Genomic DNA, 20,645 nt, shown 5'->3' with positions numbered 1-20,645 from the left:
ACCTTGGAGAATCTGCAGCTATATACAGTGTAGGTGACCCATTTAGAAAAACCTGTGTGTTCCTTTTCTGTGAAATGTGACCACAGTTACCACGGCATATATAGTACTTTTCCCCCCACAGTTCAAATCATACCATTGTCTTGGTATTCAGTAAGCAAAATCATCAAAACAATTTGTGAGTTGAAAAGGTTGCCAAATCTTGACTCCTATAAAGCTTTTGGGGAAAACAAATCTGCCAAAGATTGCATTGTACTGTGCAAAGAAAATTCAAAACAAAAAAAATGACAGACAACATGCCATTTTGTCACATTTATGCCTCCTTTAATTGACCAAATTGTAAAAATTCAAAGCTCGTTCTTTTGGCCACTGATTGCAGAAATCACTCCTTGATATTTGATTGGACATTATGAAACACCACCTCCTTCCATTCCCAGACGAGAGAGACTCCACATTGGTAAGTACAAAAAACAAAAACATTTTTTTTTTCTACAAACAAAATGAAAAAGTTAGACCACAGGGGAAGGCTTTTCAGTGCTGTGTGCTAAAAGAGGTGCATGAACGATGACGGGTTGGAGGGCTTTACGTCCGTGAGAGCCCTCGGTTATCCAGATCTTTCACCTCAAGGGGGTAAACACAGGACAGTGTTAATAATGTATTTAAAATAAGTGTCTACATCAGGGGGTATTCAACTCTTACCCTAAGAGGTCCGTAGCCTGCTGGTTTTCTGTTCTACCTCATAATTAATTACACCCACCTGGTGTTCCTGGTCTAAATCAGTCCCTGATTAGGGGAGGAACAATGAAACAAATGCAGTGCGACTGGCTTCGAGGTCCAGAGTGGCGTTTGAGGGGTTTACATGTAATGGCAGGTAGCCTAGTAGTTAGAGTGTTGGGCCAGTAACGGAGACATCGCTGGCTCGAATACCTGAGCCGATAAGGTGAAAACAACTAGAGACATTTCATATAAATAACCCCCTGGAATGGCCTGTTACTCTACGGGCGGGACTGAATAAATACAGAGGAGAGTAAGACAGTAGTCACAGAAAGAAAGTTTACCTTGTATATCCTGACCAGCCAGTGCTCTGTAGTGTAGGCCTCCTCCAGCACATCCAGCTCAAAGTCCTTGTTGCCGATCTCAGCATTTCGTACTCTGTCATAGCCAGGGGGGCGCTCTGGAACAAGGGTTAGAAAATCAGGACTAGGGCCAAGATGATAAAGAGGAATATAATATTTTCACACACAGTCCTCTGTGGAGACATGTTATGAGGTATAATACCACTCTGATACTTCAGGAAATCATTGAAAAATCAGGAGAAATAGGATATTAGTTTGAAGGGATAGAGGATGATGTCAGACAAGCATACCTGATACTAGATAGTTTGGGAGCAGACCTGCCATATGGATTATAATCATGCAGGTTTACTCACTGGCCTCTGTGTAGACCTGCCCGAAGCGGTAGTAGCACATCTTGTACATGAGGCAGTTGAGCAGGACGGGGGAGCCCTCTCGGTCCACACGGAACTCTCCAGTGGGGGTGTAATAGTCATGCTCCTTGATGTGCTTCCCTGTGTCTGTGCTACCACCTATACGCACCATCCACAGGAACTTGTTAATGTCTGCACAGAGGATAGAGGAAGTGTTAGCAGACCTAAAGCATGACTGACATTCAAGTTTATTTATGGACATACATTAGATGGAGCATCTTTTGTATGTATTAGGCATTGACAACTAATGATCATGAGTTAAATAATGTAATCTGAAATATGTTAAAATGCTGTAATAATAAGAAGCTGTAATAATTCAACAAAGTGATTATCCATAGGGTGATGGGAATTGATAGTTTCCACTGGCTTTGTAGACATACCGTCTGAGGAGTACCCCGTTAGTCCACCAAAGATCACCAGGACGTAGCTGACATCCAGCTCCCGCATGATCTCATAGGCCTTTTCCTCGGTGGACGCCATAGCCTACCGGTCAACAAAAACAGTTTAATTGAAGTTCAGCAGTCACAGGTACCAAGCAGCCATTAACCTCTCTGCGCACCGAACCCGTTAGCGGGATTAAATTCGACAACATACGGTGATCGCTACATAAATAGTCATATTAAAACGTTCATGAAAATACAAGTGTCTCACATGATTCGAAAGCCTAGAATCTTGCTAATCCAACTGCGTTGTCAGATTTAAAAAAGGATTTACTGCGAAAGAATACAATGCGATTATCTGACAGAGCCCCATAAAAAAAAAACTATTTCAACCAGCACAGGCGTAACAAAATCACAAATTGCAATAAAATAAATTGTTTACCTTTGACGATCTTCCTCTGTTTGCAATCCCAATGCTCATTGTTACACAATGGTCTTTTGTTTGATAAAATCAATTTTTATAGCCCAACACAAAACATTCTGTGAACCGCTTGTGTCGTGAATTCCGTCTCATTCAATTTGACGACACATTCGATGTAAATACACACACTAAACGTGACTTTATCCAGTCATGTTTGGTTTCATTGCCATCAACTGGTTGTTTGTAACACAACCAAACTGATGGGTCATTTCGCGGGACATATTGACTGAAAGAGACCGATTTGAAGACAACAAGTAATGACATCATTGTGCACCAATGATATGACCTCTGTTTCGTTGATTGACTGTATTTTAACCCAATGACCACTGATCGTCTTGAACTCTAGCTTGGTCAATAGCCAATGAGCAGAGGTAAACGGCAATATGTAATGGTTGTGTTGGAAGACCAACCCATGTAGTAAACCCTGGCGTAAAGAGGGTCATTCGCCATTGAAGATTCATACTGGAAGAAGCCACGCATGTTACGCACAGCACTATTTTGGTAAAGCGCATCTTCAGCTGTTTATATATCAATCAGTATGGTGACTAAGTCAGGGAAAGCTAAATCTAAGTCGAGATATACAGATGTACACACAGTTTTTGAAGAAATTGATCGGGTAAGTGAGACAGAGATTGTTGGAGGACGATTCATTTAGCTAGCATAGCTTTGATTCCCAAATGGAGGAATATTTTTTGAACGGAGAGGACATCTTTTTGGACTGGTAAATTCTTCTCATGCTAATGCCGTTGTTTGAAATAAATATAAAATATTATTAGATTTAAAAATAAATGTAGTAGCAATATATAAAAATGTAATGAAAATGTGTAAAGTACACGTTGGCTATACATTGTGGGTGGGGGTATGTTTGTATGTATGTGTATGACCCATAGCCTATGTTTGTGTGTGTATATATACATATTTTGGATTAGAGGGAGCATGGCCGAGATGCGTGTGTCTGCCGCTCCACCTCACCTCACCCCCACAGTAGATCTAGCTGGTCTGTTATAATATAAATGAGACAGTAGATCTAGCAGGTCTATAATAATATATTCAACCTTACGTTCCCTGTACTCTATATATCTGTTTATTATACAGGGCTCATATGTGAAACTATACTAACTGAACATTTTCTTTCACAGTGACACTGACTCCGAATGGGAGCCCCCAGTGCCAAGGTGTCCATCCCCCACTGAAGCTGGTTCATCCAGCCGGACACCTGTTGTCTCAGCGCTACTGGGGCATGGACCGCAAAAAATGTCCCCATTCCAACTGCAATAAAGGACAACAACAAGAGCATGGGAGGTGTGGACCTGTCAGATGCGCTGATAGGCTATTACAATGTTCTCCATAAGATGATGAAATTGTACAAGACTTTCTATCATTTCATCGACATTGCTGTGGTGAATGCATTCATCCTACACAAGGAAATGGCTAAGAGCTGTGGAAAGCCCCCCATCTCACAGCTAGCCTTCAGAGAGCTGCTCATCAAGGAGCTTGCTGGCTACAGCACCACGTTCTGGCCCCTCTACCTCTGTCCCTTCTGCTCCCGTCACAAGTGGTGTTCATCTGCCCAAATGTATTTCTGCAGGCATGGATGTGCCTCAGGGCCAAAAGGGCACAGCATGGAGGCGTCGCTGTGTTCTTTGCAAAATTAAGTCCCCCATCACCTGCACCACATGCTTGGTGACCCTCTGCTTTACAGCAGAAAGAGACTGCTATGGCACCTGGCATCAGCAGCACAACATTGTGTAGAGGACTGAGGGTCTTCCAAATATTGAAAGTGTTATTTTGTAAATGTATATACACTGCTCAAAAAAATAAAAGGGAACACTTAAACAACACAATGTAACTCCAAGTCAATCACACTTTTGTGAAATCAAACTGTCCACTTAGGAAGCAACACTGATAGACAAATGTCACATGCTGTTGTGCAAATGGAATAGACAACGGGTGGAAATTATAGGCATTTAGCAAGACACCCCCAATAAAGGAGTGGTCCTGCAGGTGGTGACCACAGACCACTTCTCATTTCCTATGCTTCCTGGCTGATGTTTTGGTCACTTTTGAATACTGGCGGTGCTTTCACTCTAGTGGTAGCATGAGACGGAGTCTACAACCCACACAAGTGGCTCAGGTAGTGCAGCTCATCCAGGATGGCACATCAATGCGAGCTGTGGCAAGAAGGTTTGCTGTGTCTGTCAGCGTAGTGTCCAGAGCATGGAGGCACTACCAGGAGACAGGCCAGTACATCAGGAGACGTGGAGGAGGCCGTAGGAGGGCAACAACCCAGCAGCAGGACCGCTACCTCCGCCTTTGTGCAAGGAGGAGCAGGAGGAGCACTGCCAGAGCCCTGCAAAATGACCTCCAGCAGGCCACAAATGTGCATGTGTCTGCTCAAACGGTCAGAAACAGACTCCATGAGGGTGGTATGAGGGCCCGACGTCCACAGGCAGGGGTTGTGCTTACAGCCCAACACCGCGCAGGACGTTTGGCATTTGCCAGAGAACACCAAGATTGTCAAATTCGCCACTGGCGCCCTGTGCTCTTCACAGATGAAAGCAGTTTCACACTGAGCACATGTGACAGACGTGACCGAGTCTGGAGACGCTGTGGAGAACGTTCTGCTACCTGCAACATCCTCCAGCATGACCGGTTTGGCGGTGGGTCAGTCATGGTGTGGGGTGGCATTTTTTTGGGGAGGCCGCACAACCCTCCATGTGCTCGCCAGAGGTAGCCTGACTGCCATTAGGTACAGAGATGAGATACTCAGACCCCTTGTGAGACCATATGCTGGTGCGGTTGGCCCTGGGTTCCTCCTAATGCAAGACAATGCTAGACCTGGAGTGTGTCAGCAGTTCCTGCAAGAGGAAGGCATTGATGCTATGGACCGCCCGTTCCCCAGACCTGAATCCGATTGAGCACATCTGGGACATCATGTCTCGCTCCATCCACCAACGCCACACCACAGACTGTCCAGGAGTTGGCAGATGCTTTAGTCCAGGTCTGGGAGGAGATCCCTCAGGAGACCATCCGCCACTTCATCAGGAGCATGCCCAGGCGTTGTATGGAAGTCATACAGGCACGTGGAGGCCACACACACTACTGAGCCTCATTTTGACTTGTTTTAAGGACATTACATCAAAGTTGGATCAGCCTGTAGTGTGGTTTTCCACTTTAATTTTGAGTGTGACTCCAAATCCAGACCTCCATGGGTTGATAAATTTGATTTCCATTGATAATTTGTGTGATTTTGTTGTCAGCACATTCAACTATATAAAAGATAAAAAATATTTAATAAGAATATTTCATTAATTCAAATCCTAGGATGTGTTATTTTAGTGTTCCCTTTATTTTTTGAGCAGTGTATATTTTTTTCTCCATTTTTTTTGGTGTGGGGGGGGGGGGGGGGGGTTAGAATACCATTTTGGTATTTTGTATATAGTAATTTCATTCAAAATGTTTAACTTCACCAATTTGGCCACTTGGGTACATTTGAGCTACTTGTGTGGTGGGACACCTGGGTGACTTCATGATAAATGTCATGTAGCACACTCACTTTGGAAGTTATCATTCTGAAACTTTGCACAAGTACTGTAGCCCTCTTATGTTTTTCACTGAAATTGTCCCCATCATCCTATCTGAATGTTTGTTTTGTCTTGTTCATTTTAAAGATAATGATACAACAAAAATAAAACATGTTTTTTTTCATTGTATTATCGAAACCAGATATTTTGTGTTATATTCTCCTACATTCAATTCACATTTACACCAACTTCAGAGTGTTTTCTTTCAAATGAAACCAAGAATATGCATATCCTTGGTTCTGGGCCTGAGCTACAGGCAGTTAGATTTGGGTATGTCTTCAGGCGGAAATTGAAAAAAAGTGAGGGGGTAGCTGTAAGAGGATTTATTAACAGATGATAGGATTTTCCCACTTATCAGTCCCATGTTAAGTCATCAATACAAAAAAAACACCTCACCTGGCCCACTCTGGAGATGTGTGTGTTGTTCCACGTGTTGTTGTCCACTAGAATTGTTCGATTGGCCATGGCCGTTATCTGATAGCCATAATCCCACCATGACATCACTTTAGCATCTACTGGGGTGTTGTGGCGTAGCCAGTAGTAGGCCTCTCTGAAGTCGTCAAAGATGATGCGGCTGCCGTCTCCACCACGGGCTGACAGGACAATAGAGGGAGAGGAGTAGGCCTCGCTGGTCACCCAGGTGGAGTGAAAGGTGTAAGTGATGAGGAAGAAGGTCATGACCAGAATCATCCCACTGGCCACCTGGTAGACAAAATGGTACAGGATATCAGTGGAACAAATACTAGAAAGACTTTCAGATCTATACACTTGTCTAGGGTTTCACGGTTGTTACTGGACCGGGCCTAGATCTCAATAGAGATCCCTTATCAGCCCTTACCAAAAGTTGGAATGACATCCAGTAGCAATTGATACATTCTCAGTGCTGCATTTCAGTAATATAAACAAACATTCACACACACACACACACACACTGCTGCTACTCTGTTTATTATCAATGCATAGTCACTTTACCCCTACCTACATGTACATATTACCTCAGCTACCCCATACCCCTGCACATTGACTTGGTACCGGTAACCCTTGTAGATAGCATGGTTGTTATATTTGGCGCATGTGACAAATACAATTTGAAGTATCCTTCCTCTCTTACCTCGTTCTTGAAGGGGTAGGTGGCGTCCTGCTGCTTCTTGTTCTTCTTGTCTGGCCGGCTGATATCCAGGTTCTTCATGTAAGTTGTGAGGACCTGGGACACACCAATGCCTGACAGGATGCACATGACTGGGGCCAGGACCAGCATCAGACGCACCTGAGGAGAGAAGCAGCTGGATCAGTTAAACACACCTGCTCGGTTTTTCTTTCATTATTTTAGACTATCTGGCATTAGTTCATAAGCTTTAGGGCCTAACTGTACACGCACCAAATAGCCTACACACCAATCGCCAAATGCTTTTAGGAACAGGCAGAAAAAGTTAGTCAATCCATGGATGCCAAAAAGTAGGAGTTTAATTCAATAAGATATGCTGCGAAATGGAGAGTTGAAAATAAAGGGAGGGCCAGAAAAGTAATGTTTGGGAAAATATTTGTCGAAGTGGTAAAATATGATGATAGCATGCTATGTGTGATTGTGAGGCGCTATACAAATTTGAGTCACAAGACAGGGACTTCAAATAGGCCTATGTCACATCAAGGGAACTGTAGCCTATTGTTCAGATGGGTTACTTGGAAACTGATATCCGGACACTGACTATAGGTCTATAACCTCTCACATAGCCTTAATATAACTCCTGCAGAAGTAAGCATTTCTTACAGTAAATGATACACCAAATGTAGGCTACATTTTGACCCTGGAACAGGAGTTGGGAAAGAGGATTTATTTCAGCATCTTGAGATATGCGAATGCACAGTTTGATACCATCTGTAGAGGTGCTATCTTTATTAGTATCATAAAAGCACAAAATATGCATCCAAGCTGAAATTAAATCTTACCAGAAACATGTTAGGTAATTCTCACAGCTTTCTATTTCCTTTCAACCGGTCAAACTGATGTCATTTGGAAATTTTGCACAGAAAATCTTTTCAAATGTTTTTGTTATTACATTTTATACCAAGCCCCTAAATGGCTTTGCTCCGTGAAAGAAGCAGAGTTGAAAGAGAACTTTACCCATATCAACTAGATGGAAGCATTCATTCTACTAATTTATGACATTCTGGTGAGCAAGGGTTTATTTAGTCTTCTCGGGTAACATATAATGACAGAAGAGAAGCTGCATGTATCTAATTATAGACAATCTGACTAACAAATAGCCAAACCAAAATGTTGGAAATTTTAAATCCGGCAAAAATTTGGTTAAAAAAAAATTGCTTCACTAAAATAGAAGTCGGTTCTATTTGTGACGCTGAATGTGGTGCAAGTCCTGCCTCTCCCATCTCCTCATTGGTTTATAGAAGCAGATAACCACGTGCCATCCCCTCATTGGTTATACCCACATGGGTGATTGAAAGATGAACTGAGTTCGGTCGGTCGTCGTGGTAACTATGAAAGTTAGATGCCAATTTCCATATAAAGTCCAAAGAAGAAAAAGCCTGGGAGGAGGAGAGATGACTAGAAACGATTTGGTTGACCGTTTTCTGTGGATTACTTGTAAGAGTAGAGGACCTTATGCATTTCAGGTAAAATGACAATTCAACATTTATATCCCAGGACAAAATAGCTAGCAACTGCAAGCTAGCTAGTTAAATTGCCATAAATATTTAATGCTTTTCGACCTATCCCCAAAATAATACAATTGGTTCAGAGTTTGTTTTGATATTTCAACCTGCGTGTCGTGATCGCGTTTGGTGTGGGGGGACAAAATCAATTTGTAGCCGGTTTTGGTGCGGTGTAAGCATTTGTGATCTGTAAGTCCTTCAGATCAGAGGCAGTAGGGATGACCAGGGATGTTCTCTTGACAAGTGTGTGAATTGGACAATTTTCCTGTCCTGCTAAGCATTGGAAATAACTTTTTCATGTCAAGGAAAATGTATGGCATAAAAAGTACATTATTTTCTTTAGGAATGTAGTGAAGTAAAGGTAGTCAAATATAATTAGTAAAGCACAAATACAAAAAAAACTGACTGAAGTATTTTAACTTAAGTACTTTACACCACTGGGTACCAGTCTTTTTTTTAACCTAATCCACTCCCTGTACTCCATGTGACGTGGCAAAGAAATCACCACCTGCTGGAGAAGATTTTGGGCCATGTTCCCACTCAAGCATCGCCTCTTCCTCTGGTGTGACACAAATTTCAGTTAATTACTATAGCTCCTGACTTGGGCCAAACGGTGTAATTTTGTATCGGATCTCTATGGCGGGGCGGCAGGGTAGCCTAGTGGTTAGAGCGTTGGACTAGTAACCGGAAGGTTGCGAGTTCAAACCCCCGAGCTGACAAGGGACAAATCCCCCGAGCTGACAAGGTACAAATCTGTCGTTCTGCCCCTGAACAGGCAGTTAACCCACTGTTCCCAGGCCGTCATTGAAAATAAGAATTTGTTCTTAACTGACTTGCCTGGTTAAATAAAGGTTAAAAAATAAATAAATAAATAAATAAAAATGGCAAGACAATTCATTCACCCAAGTTCCATCAAAATCAGGCCAGTGCTGTCTGAGATATCGCGTTAGCCTAACGAAAGGACTGAGAACAATCCACGGTCCCCTCTCCGATGTAATCGTGGGGAACGGAAAATATTTTGCTTACAGAGCAGATGAGGGCCAGCACACAGAAACCACTATGCAAAAGGTGTTATAAAGCAGCGCAAGGGAGGTTTAGTTGCAAAATGACAAATGGTTCTACACATGACATTTTGCATTGTAATGTTATTCTACTAGCAACTAAATTCTAATTATTTTTGAGTGGCAATGACATGAACATACAGTATTTTCAGCATGACATTCATGTGAGAATTATAATACGATTACAACCCAAAAGTAATGTGAAATGCACTCATTTAGCTATGACAGCAATATATTTCAATTAAACGACTTTGTTTGTCTTGGCTTGCTAGCAGTAGTCACTAGCCAGCCAGCAAACCTGGGCGGAGCACTGCACCCTGGGAGTTGAAATGCACTCGGAATGGTAGTATGCTGTATAAAATCCATTGTGTATAAACTTAAAATGAGTTTCAAAGTGTTAGTTGTTTTGGAACTAAACTATTCAATTAATACATACAATTATTTAACTGTAATGAATCATAGGTCAAATGAATGTAATTTGATCCAATATTATGGCCATTGTAAAATTATTTTATATGTGCCGAGTCGCATAGTTTTGCATAAGGACATTTTAAGACATTCTTCTGTAATTTAATATGGTTTTATTTTTGAAAGAAATTGAATAGATATTCTATTTGTTATTTCAGTAGTTCAAAATGTAAAAAAAAGAAAAGTTTTGAAAAATAAAGGACAGTCGGTTATTCAGTGACTTTAGCCAATACGCTTTATTTTTCTTGGTGTGGTATCATTTCGACATTGAGTATCATTTTGGTTGAGTATTTTGCAACTAAACCTGGTATCAGTATTGAATTCTGGTATCATGACAATTAGGTACCACCTGCATTGCTTGCTGTTTGGGGTTTTAGCCTGGGTTTCTGTACAGCACTTTGAGATATCATCTGATGTATGAAGGGCTATATAAATACATTTGATTTGATCTGACCATGTGCAAGTACTACTCACAACAGCATAAATATTGGAATATTTTAAATGTATGGTGTCAAATATTCCTCTCATTCTAATCTGCTAGCTGACTTACCATGACAGCTGAGAAGTACATGCTGGTGACGCCATACATGATGATGAAGATCCTTGCATCAGACAGGTTATTGAAGCAGTAATACAGACCCACTGTCAGGAAGAAGCAATGCAGGTTCATTAAAGCAGCGCAATGTTTTTCTTCACAAGTGATTTTTGTACCCCTGTCCCAAAGGTATTCTGATCGATCCATTCATCTAAAAATAATTTCACCAGCAAGATTCTGACATTCGAGACTGATTGAGAATAATCGATGTACCTGGGAACATGAAGACGAGCAGCTGCAGGTCAAAGTAGTAGGAGGACCAGGTGGTGGGCTGGTGCTCAGACACAGAGGCGATGATGGGGATGTTGTTCTTGGCGTAAGATGGGTCCAGCAGTGAGTAGAAACGACCCGTCCAGGGGGAGATCTTCCCTGAGAAATACAACAATCACAACACCAAATCACTTACTGTAGTTCTGATACTTAATGGGTATACTGTTTTGCATTTTCTTAATCTTAACCATATCAGTATGTTCCTAAAAAAAGGCATTTTAAATCTGGAGAAGCTCAAATTTATAGAGGAATTGTGTTGATAGAGAAATGCAATTACAGGATCAACAACAACAAACAAACTTTGAACGACCATACAGGCCTGTAAATAGAAGCCTACATTACTGAGTAGAGTAGAGGCATTGCCCAGGCCTGTCTGAGTGGCAGACCTGAATTCAAATATTTTAACTGGACTTGAATGAGCGTATTTTACTGAGTGGATCCTTGGCGAGCCTCTTACCGGTTAGCATGAGCACAGTGCCCACAGAGAGCAGTACGAAGCCCACCAGGGAGATGACACTCTTGAAGAGGACCTCAAACTGCTGGGCGTTTAGCTTGCTGCGCAGGTAGTCCACAAAGGCATGAATCTGACATAGGCCAAACACCCCGAATGCTGCCATGTGCTCAGACGACTGCACTGGCTTCAAATGGAGATGAGAGGGAGACAAGGAGTTGAATGAACTGTGTGTGTGTGTTCCCCAAAATCTCTCCACCAGCAAAAATGGTTGATCGTACAATATATAATGGCTTAATCATTGTAAATAATCATATTGGGCCATCATATTGACCCATGTTGTCTTTACAAGATAACATGCAATGGACATGCAGTCTATCAACTGACAGGGCAGCTGCTGTGTCTATGCGAATGAAGGGAGAGAATACGCTTTTCTTTTTTTTACTTGGAAGCCGACGAAAGAGATCTGCATGGAGAGGATGGTTCCCAGGCAGTAGACGGTGCAGTAGGCCACGTAGATACGGTGGGAGAAGCGGCCGGTGAGCATGAGGACCAGCACGTGGAGGGGGATGAGGTTGATCAGGAACACATAGCCACCCCAGGAGGACACCTATAGACAAAGACATAAGGGGTGTGTTCAGTTGGTTTAACGTTTTTGCCTCACATTAAATCAAATTTTATTAGTCACTTGCGCCGAATACAACAGGTGTTGTATTACAATGAAATGCTTACTTACGAGGCCCTAACCAACAATGCAGTTAAAATAAAATATGGTTAAGAATATGAAATAAAAGTAACAAGTAATTCAAGATCACCAGTAAAATAACAATAGCGAGACTATATACGGAGGGGGGGGGGGGGGTGTACCGGTACAGAGCCAATGTGCGGGGGCACCGGTTAGTTGAGGTAATATGTACATGTAGGTAAAGTTATTAATAAAGTGACTACGCATAGATGATAACAACAGAGAGTAGCAGCGGGGTGAAAAAAAGAGGGGGGGGGGGGCAATGCAAATAGTCTGGGTAGCCATTTTATTAGGTGTTCAGGAGTCTTATGGCTTGGGGGTAGAAGCTGTTTAGAAGCCGTTTGGACCTAGACTTGGCGCTCTGGTACCTTGCCGTAGCCTGCTGTAGCAGAAAGAACAGTCCATGGCTACGGTGGCTGGAGTCTGACAATTTTTATAGCCTTCCTCTGACACCGCCTGGTATAGAGGTCCTGGATGGCAGGAAGCTTGCCCCCAGTGATGGTAGGGCGAACGGCCCAGTACCTCTGTAGTGCCTTGAGGTCGGAGGCTGAGCAGTTGCCATACCAGGCAGTGATGCAACCAGTCAGGATGCTCTTGATGGTGCAGCTGTAGAACCTTTTGAGGATCCATGCCCCCCTGAGGGGGAATAGGTTTTGTTGTGCCCTCTTCATGATGGTCTTGGTGTGCTTGGGCCATGTTAGTTTGTTGGTGATGTGGATGCCAAGGAACTTGAAGCTCTCAACCTGCTCCACTGCAGCCTGATCGATGAGAATAGGGGAGTGCTCGGTCCTCTTTTCCTTTAGTCCACAATCATATCCTTGGTCTTGATCACATTGAAGGAGAGGTTGTTGTCCTCGCACCACACGGTCAGGTCTCTGTCCTCCTCCCTATAGGCTATATTGTCATTGATCAGGCCTATTACCGTTGTGTCATCGGCAAACTTAATGATGGTGTTGGAGTTCTGCAGTCATGAGTGAACAGGGAGTACAGGTGGGGACTGAGCACGCACCCCTGAGGGGCCCCTGTGTTGAGGATCAGCGTGGCAGATGTGTTGTTATCTACCCTTACCACCTGGGGGCGCATCTGGAAGTCCAGGATCTAGTTGCAGAGGGAGGTGTTTAGTCCCAGGGTCCTTAGCTTATTGATGAGTTGAGGGCACTATGGTGTTGAACGCTGAGCTGTAGTCAATGAACAGCATTCTCACATAGGTGTTCCTTTTGTCCAGGTGGGAAAGGGCAGTGTGGAGTGCAATTGAGATTTCATAATTTGTGGATCTGTTGGGGGGTATACAAATTGGAGTGGGTCTAGGGTTTCTGGGATTATGGTGTTAATGTGAGCCATGACCAGCCTTTCGAAGCACTTCATGGCTACAGATGTGAGTGCTACGGGTCAGATGTTGTTTAGGCAGGTTACCTTCGAGTTCTTGGGCACAGGCAAAATGGTGGTCTGCTTAATACATGTTGGTATTACAGACTCGGACAGGGAGTGGTTGAAAATGTCAGTATAGACACTTGCCAGTTGGTTAGAGCATGCTCGCAGTACACGTCCTGATAATCCATCTGGCACTGCAGCTTTGTGAATGCTGACCTGTTTAACTCCATTGGGATAGGGGGCAGCATTGGGAAGTTTGGATGAAAAGCGTGCCCAGAGTAAATGGCCTGTTACTCAGGCCCAGAAGCTAGGATATGCATATAATTGGTAGACTTGGATAGAAAACACTAAAGTTTCCAAAACTGTTAAAATAATGTCTGTGAGTATAACAGAACTCATATGGCAGGTGAATCCTGAGAAAAATCCAACCAGGAAGTGGGAATTTTGAGGTTTGTCATTTATTAAGTGAATGCCTATCCAGTGTCTGGGGTCAGATTGCACTTCCTAAGGCTTCCAGTAGATGTCAAGTCTTTAGAAGTTGTTTCAGGCTTCTATTGTGAAAGGGGAGAGAATAAGACCACTCAGTAAGTGCCTCAGCTGAAAGCCATGAGTTGTTTATCGTGCGTGGCCGTGAAGCGCGCCGTTCGTTCTCTTTCCTTTCTAATGACAACGGTATTGTTCGGTTGAAATATTATTGAATATTTATGATAAAAAGATCCAAACGATTGATTATAAACATCATTTGACATGTTTCAACGAACTTTAATGAAACTTTTTTTACTTTTCATCTGGATGTTGGGAGCGCGTTTTGTGCCTTTTGATTACTGAACTAAACGCGAACAAAATTGAGGTATTTGGACATAAAGAGGGATTTTATTGAACAAAACAAACATTTGTGTAACATGGAGTCCTGGGAGTGCCACCAGATGAAGTTCATCAAAGGTAAGTGATTAATTTAATCGCTATTTCTGACTTTTGAGAGTCCTCACAAAATGTCTGTATGGTTTTCTGTGGCTAGGTGCTGTGCTAACATTTTCGCATGGTGTGCTGTAAATCGGACACTGTGGTTGGATTAACAATAAGTTTATCTTTAAAATGGTGTATAATACTTGTATGTTTGAGGAATTTTAATTATGAGATTTGTTTGAATTTGGCGCCCTGTAATTTCACTGGCTGTTGGCGAGATGGGATGCTAGCATTCCACAAATCCCAGAGAGGTTAAAAGGTCTTACATTGGCTGTGGAGAGCGTGATCACACAGTCTTCCAGAACAGCTGGGGCTCTCATGCATGTTTCAGTGTTATTTGCCTCAAAGCGAGCATGGAAGTAGTTTAGAGCATCTGGTAGGCTCAGGTCACTGGACGCTTTGCCTGTTCGATGGTTTGTCAGGGGGAATAGCGGGATTTCTCATAAGCTTCCGGGTTGGAGTCCCACTCCTTGAAAGCGGCAGCTCTAGCCTTTAGCTCAGTGCGGATGTTGCCTGTAATCCATGGCTTCTGTACGTACGGTCACTGTGGGGACGACGTCATCGATGCACTTATTGATGACACCAATGACTGATGTGGTGTACTCCTCAATGCCATTGGAAGAACCTGGTTGCACATTTAACATGCTGAAAGAAATTTGGTAAAACAGATTTAAGTTTCCCTGCATTAAAGTCCCCGGCTACTAAGAGTGCCACCTCTGGGTGAGCGTTTTCCTGTTTGCTTATGGTGGAATACAGCTCATTCAATGCTGTCTTCGTGCCAGCCTCTGACTGGGGTGGTATGTAAACAGCTACGAAAAATACAGAAACTCTAGGTAGGTAGTGTGGTCTACAGTTTATCATGAGATACTCTACCTCAGGCGAGCAATAATTTTAGACTTCCTTAGATATCGTGCACCAGCTGTTATTTACAAAAGTACATAGTCCACCGCCCCATGTCTTAACAGAAGCTGCTGTTCTATCCTGCCGGTGCAGCGTATAACCAGCCAGCTGTATGTTGATAGTGCCATCGTTCAGCCACGACGCCGTGAAGCATAAGATATTACAGTTTTGAATGTCCTGTTGGTAGTTTAATCTTCCACGTAGGTCATCTATTTTAATGTCCATAGATTGCATGTTTGCTAGCAGAATGGAAGGAAGTGGGGGTTTATTCAATCGCCTACGAATTCTCAGAAGGCAGCCCACCCTCCGGTCCATTTTTTTCCACCTCCTCTTCATGCAAATCACAGGGATCTGGGCCTGATCCCGAGAAAGCTGTATATCGTTCGTGTCGGGCTCATTAAAGGAAAAAAAGGATTCTGCTAGTCCGTGGTAAGTAATCGCAGTCCTGATGTCCAGAAGTTATTTGTCATAAGAGACTGTAGTGGCAACATGATGTACAAAATTAAAAAAAACAAGTTAAACAACGCAAATAAACAAACAAAAAAAACAAATCGGTTGGGGGCACGTAAAACGTCTGCTATCTTCTCCGGCGCCATCCTATTATAACGATGCACACCGCTTTATATTTTTTCTTCATCTTGAACGCAGTGAAAGAAAGCCTCCTTCAGATTAGCACCATGAGAGGAGTGTCACAACCTTTAGCACGGACTAAGTTACTGTACCTTTCAGTTTGTAAGTTCTCTCGATTGTTAAAGTTCCTCATAATTTCTTTATTTTAGAGGCGTTTGTCTCACCATGTAGAAGTAGGCCAGGGCACACATGGCGGACCAGTATATGGAGCCTGTATTGACTGCCTTGATCCACATGTAGTACGTCAGCAGCATGCAAAAGATGGCAATACCTGGACAGAAAAACAATCAATTATATTAAAGACCACAACATGGGACAAGTCCTTTAAACTGGAATGTTAAGGGGGATGAGGCCATTTCTGTACCTTCATTGTCATAGGAGCCTGCGACAGAACGGGAAATGTAGCCAGGTACCACTGCTATCATGGCAGCAGCCAAGAGCCCAGCACCTGCATCCTACAAGAAATAGACTGTAGATAAGAAAGCCATTGAAACAAGTACATTTCAGAGCTCTTGAGCATTTTCAGGTTGTAGGCTACCTCCCTGCCTTCCTCCATTTCTTTATGTTTTCTACCCCCTGAACAGGACCCAGGTGTGGTGCAACCTACCTTGAGCTCCTTGGTGAAGTGGTAGGTGACGATTGCAGTGAAGGAGGAGAAGAGGGGAGCCAGAAAGACACAGACGTTACGGATGTCGATGGTGATGTGGAAGAAGTTCAGGACGTGGTACAGAGCAGCAGAGGTGATCATCAGGCCTGGGGGAACAGGGCAGAACAGAAAGAGTGAATTAACTAAGGGAATGTATTTTAGCTACTAGCCGTGTCAGCTTGCTGTTGCCAAAAAAATGTGTGGGATAGGCCAAAACAAAATCACAGAAAGGATCTATATAACAGAGGGAAAAAATGGTGACACGAGGACTTTATTACCCAAAGCCACCTTAAAAGGACTTTTTTTAGCTGAACATTTTAATGTCTAGATAATAACCCTATAATGTAAAGTACTGTACAAAGTATTGTGTTGAACAGGTCATCCCATTCCTACCTGGGTAAATAGTGCCACCGATGATTCTCCCCAGAGGGTACCATGCCCGGTCATCAAACCAGTTATGAAAGTTGTAGAACCCCTCTTCTACCAAGAAGCGGGTTGTTCTGTAGTTAAAGTATCTGAGGATGAAGCAGAAAAGCATTCAAGGTCATGCTCCATTTCTGGTTTTAAACAACATTGAGAAAAAAAATTGTAAACCACCATGAATCTGAGTATTAAGAAACCAAGGCAGTGTACTTACGGATCAAACTCATGGATGACACTCTCGAACCTTAACACAGAGAAAAGCCTGGTGGAAAAGGCTAACAAGAAGGGGGAGAAAGAACAAGTCTAAACCATCTCTACACGTTGCATCATCAGAGTCCGCAACAATGGCCCTAATAATAATAGTATGGAATATAAGTGTAGAGTAACAGAAAGGGATGTAAAGTGTATGTGTTCTTACAGAGGATTGCAGCCATAGACAGGATGAGCAGCTTCAGCAACGTGTCCTGTTTTTCATAGGACAGCCGCAGGAAGCCTAACTTCGTCATCTTCACACGGGGAGTGATAACTTGGCTTATCCCTATTGGAAAGAATCTACATTAGCAGTGAAGGTGCAAGGCAGCAAGCTCCATTCTAGAGGGCGACCGATTAATCGGAATGGCCGATTAATTAGGGCCGATTTCAAGTTTTTATAACAATCGGAAATCGGTATTTTTGGACACCGATTTGGCCGTTGTTTTTTCCCCCCACCTTTATTTAACTAGGCAAGTCAGTTAAGAACACATTCTTATTTTCAATAATGGCCTAGGAACGGTGGGTTAACTGCCTTGTTCAGGGGCAGAACGACAGATTTTTCCTTGTCAGCTCGTGGATCTTATAAAAAACACAAACAATCAATCAATCATAATCACTAGTTAACTATACATGGTTGATGATATTACTAGTTTATCTAGCGTGTCCTGCGTTGCATATAATCGATGCGGTGCGCATTCGCGGAAAAAGGACTGCGTTGCTCCAACGTGTACCTAACCATAAACATCAATGCCTTTCTTAAAATCAATACACAGACGTATATATTTTAAAACCTGCATATTTAGCTAAAAGAAATCCAGGTTAGCAGGCAATATTAACTAGGTGAAATTGTCACTTCTCTTGTGTTCATTGTACGCAGAGTGAGGGCATATGAAATAATAATAAACGCTTTTTTTTTTCGAAATGATAGTTTCCGGATTTGACCATATTAATGACCAAAGGCTCGTATTTCTGTGTGTTATGTTATAATTAAGTCTATGATTTGATATTTGATAGAGCAGGCTGACTGAGCGATGGTAGGCAGCAGCAGGCTCGTAAGCATTCATTCAAACAGCACTTTCGTGCATTTTGCCAGCAGCTCTTCGCAATGCTTCAAGCATTGCACTGTTTATGACTTTAAGCCTATCAACTCCCGAGATTAGGCTGTGTAACTGATGTGCAATGGCTAGCTAGTTAGCGGGGTGCGTGCTAATAGCGTTTCAAACGTCACTCGCTCTGAGACTTGGAGTGGTTGTTCCCCTTGCTCTGCAAGGGCCGCTGCTTTTCTGGAGCGATGGGTAACGCTGCTTCGAGGGTGGCTGTTGGTTGTCCTGGTTCGAGCCCAGGTAGGGGTGAGGAGAGGGACGGAAGCTATACGGTTACACTGGCAATACTAAAGTGCCTATAAGAACATCCAATAGTCATATGGTATATGGAATACAAATGGTATAGAGAGAAATAGTCCTATAAAGACTATAAACTACAACCTCTTAACTTGGAATATTGAAGTCTCATGTTAAAAGGAACCACCAGCTTTCATATGTTCTGAGCAAGGAACTTAAACGTTAGCTTTTTTACATGGCACATATTGCACTTTTACTTTCTTCTCCAACACTTTGTTTTTGCATTATTTAAACCAAATTGAACATGTTTCATTATTTGAGGCTAAATTGATTTTTGTTTATTTATGTATTATATTAAGATAAAATATGTGTTCATTCAGTATTGTTGTAATTGTCATTATTACAAATAAGTAAAATATATATATATTTTCTTATTTAAATCGTCCGATTAATCGGTATCTGCTTTTTTTGGTCCTCCAATAAATCAGTATCGGTGTTGAAAAATCATAGTCGGTTGACCTCTACTCCATTCCAAACTTCCACACTTGCATTGCTTGTGCATGAATCAAAGCAGCACAAAAAGTACACTCCCAACAAGTCAGTTTTTACTAGCTTTGTCAGTAGATTGGCCATGAGGCAAATCTATTCCATAAATTATTTTCATAGTAATTCATGGTTTAAAAACATGGCGCTTCAGTCTACAAACTAAACCCCAATTATATTGGAAAACTCACTTGAGTAATGTTAAACACAAAACCGCAATCTATTATTAACAACTTGTCTTACACCAATATTATTTGCCAGATGAAATCACTGACTCGGTTTAAAAGACGTGATTCAGTCTGTTCCAACTAGGTGTGTTAGCATTAGTCCAAGCATTGCAACTAAAATTAAAGTTCATATTGGAAAATTCAGGTAGGTCCCTCCCCGTTTATGACACGTTTTGCAACAGAATCGGCGTAATGAATCGCCCCCGATAAGGACATGCGCACTTCCAGTTTGATGTGGCGAAGAATGAAACCAGGAAATGGTTGCAACTCCGTCGAGACTGCAAACATTAATTGTTATTCATACAGTTCTTTCTAACACATCATTGGTTATTTCTCTGCCTTCATCAACCAAATTATTAAGACATTCGTTTTGTATGCAGAAATGACCAAGAAATAGCAACATAAGAGACAAATCTGGCAGCCAGCCTTTGCTAAATAGGTAAAGTTAACTAGCTAGTTAATGTAGTTAGCAAATATGCATGTATGTATTGACCTAGCTAAACGCAATACGCAGTTATCTGATGGGTTTTCCGTTCCTGTAAATAGACCGTGCAGATTCCATTAGGCTCAAGGAGGGCTGAGCCTTCTTTTTACATGCTAACTTGCTAGCTAACTTTAGCCGTATGAATGAACAGAAAATCTGCTTTCATTTATTCTCAAAGTTACACCTCGTGATTAATTTCAGATAGTCATACAATCAGAGCCATAGAGCAGTTCAATTATATTTCTCGTTGAGGTAGCAGCTATTTTGAGCGGCACTTACCACTCCGTTGCTGTTACACATATACTCACAACTTGTGTTCCCGCCCAACCACACTATGCAACGTGTTCATTGGCCTTGCACCGGTCTTCAGTATACTCTCATTCCTGATTCGTTCATCAGCTATCATTCAAACAGGCTGCGCAGTCGCTGTTCGTTCCAGTGACGTGTCCTTACTGCTGAGAATAAAATAAGAACTTGCAATTCATGTGTAGTGATTTTTATTTCTTGTTTCTGTTTATTTTATGTTTCTTTAGAGAAAATATACGTGTAGTGATGGCCTCTTGTTTTGTTATTGTAAATTGTAATACATATTTTTATTAAGACATTTAAAAAAAGAGCTTGATAAAAATAGTCTGGAAGTATGAACAGAGAAGCTGTTCTCTCTAAATTATCACC

General features: G+C 42.2%; 1 protein-coding gene across 2 annotated transcripts; it reads right to left on the bottom strand.

The window, feature by feature from the left end:
• Nucleotides 1-299: 299 nt before the first annotated feature.
• LOC135548563 (dolichyl-diphosphooligosaccharide--protein glycosyltransferase subunit STT3A-like) lies at nucleotides 300-20,339 on the bottom strand. 2 transcript variants are annotated; one of them, XM_064978307.1, is made up of 17 exons: nucleotides 20,250-20,339; nucleotides 17,543-17,662; nucleotides 17,339-17,399; nucleotides 17,095-17,216; nucleotides 16,663-16,808; nucleotides 16,420-16,510; nucleotides 16,220-16,326; nucleotides 11,889-12,053; nucleotides 11,450-11,630; nucleotides 10,936-11,091; nucleotides 10,678-10,769; nucleotides 7,040-7,195; nucleotides 6,325-6,630; nucleotides 1,864-1,966; nucleotides 1,427-1,615; nucleotides 1,056-1,171; nucleotides 300-618 (listed from the first exon to the last, which is right to left on the bottom strand). In XM_064978307.1, the coding sequence occupies exons 2-17, from the start codon at nucleotides 17,628-17,630 to the stop codon at nucleotides 580-582; spliced, it is 2,118 nt and encodes a 705-aa protein (XP_064834379.1). In that variant the 5' UTR covers nucleotides 17,631-17,662; nucleotides 20,250-20,339; the 3' UTR covers nucleotides 300-579. The 2 variants fall into 2 exon arrangements, with proteins under 2 accessions (XP_064834379.1, XP_064834378.1); XM_064978306.1 differs by lacking the exon at nucleotides 300-618 and having other exon boundaries at nucleotides 627-1,171.
• Nucleotides 20,340-20,645: the final 306 nt, after the last annotated feature.

The sequence above is a fragment of the Oncorhynchus masou genome, chromosome 11 (genome assembly GCF_036934945.1).
Source record: "Oncorhynchus masou masou isolate Uvic2021 chromosome 11, UVic_Omas_1.1, whole genome shotgun sequence".
Taxonomy (NCBI): Eukaryota; Metazoa; Chordata; class Actinopteri; order Salmoniformes; family Salmonidae; genus Oncorhynchus; species Oncorhynchus masou.
This window is presented reverse-complemented; position numbering and strand designations above follow the sequence as displayed.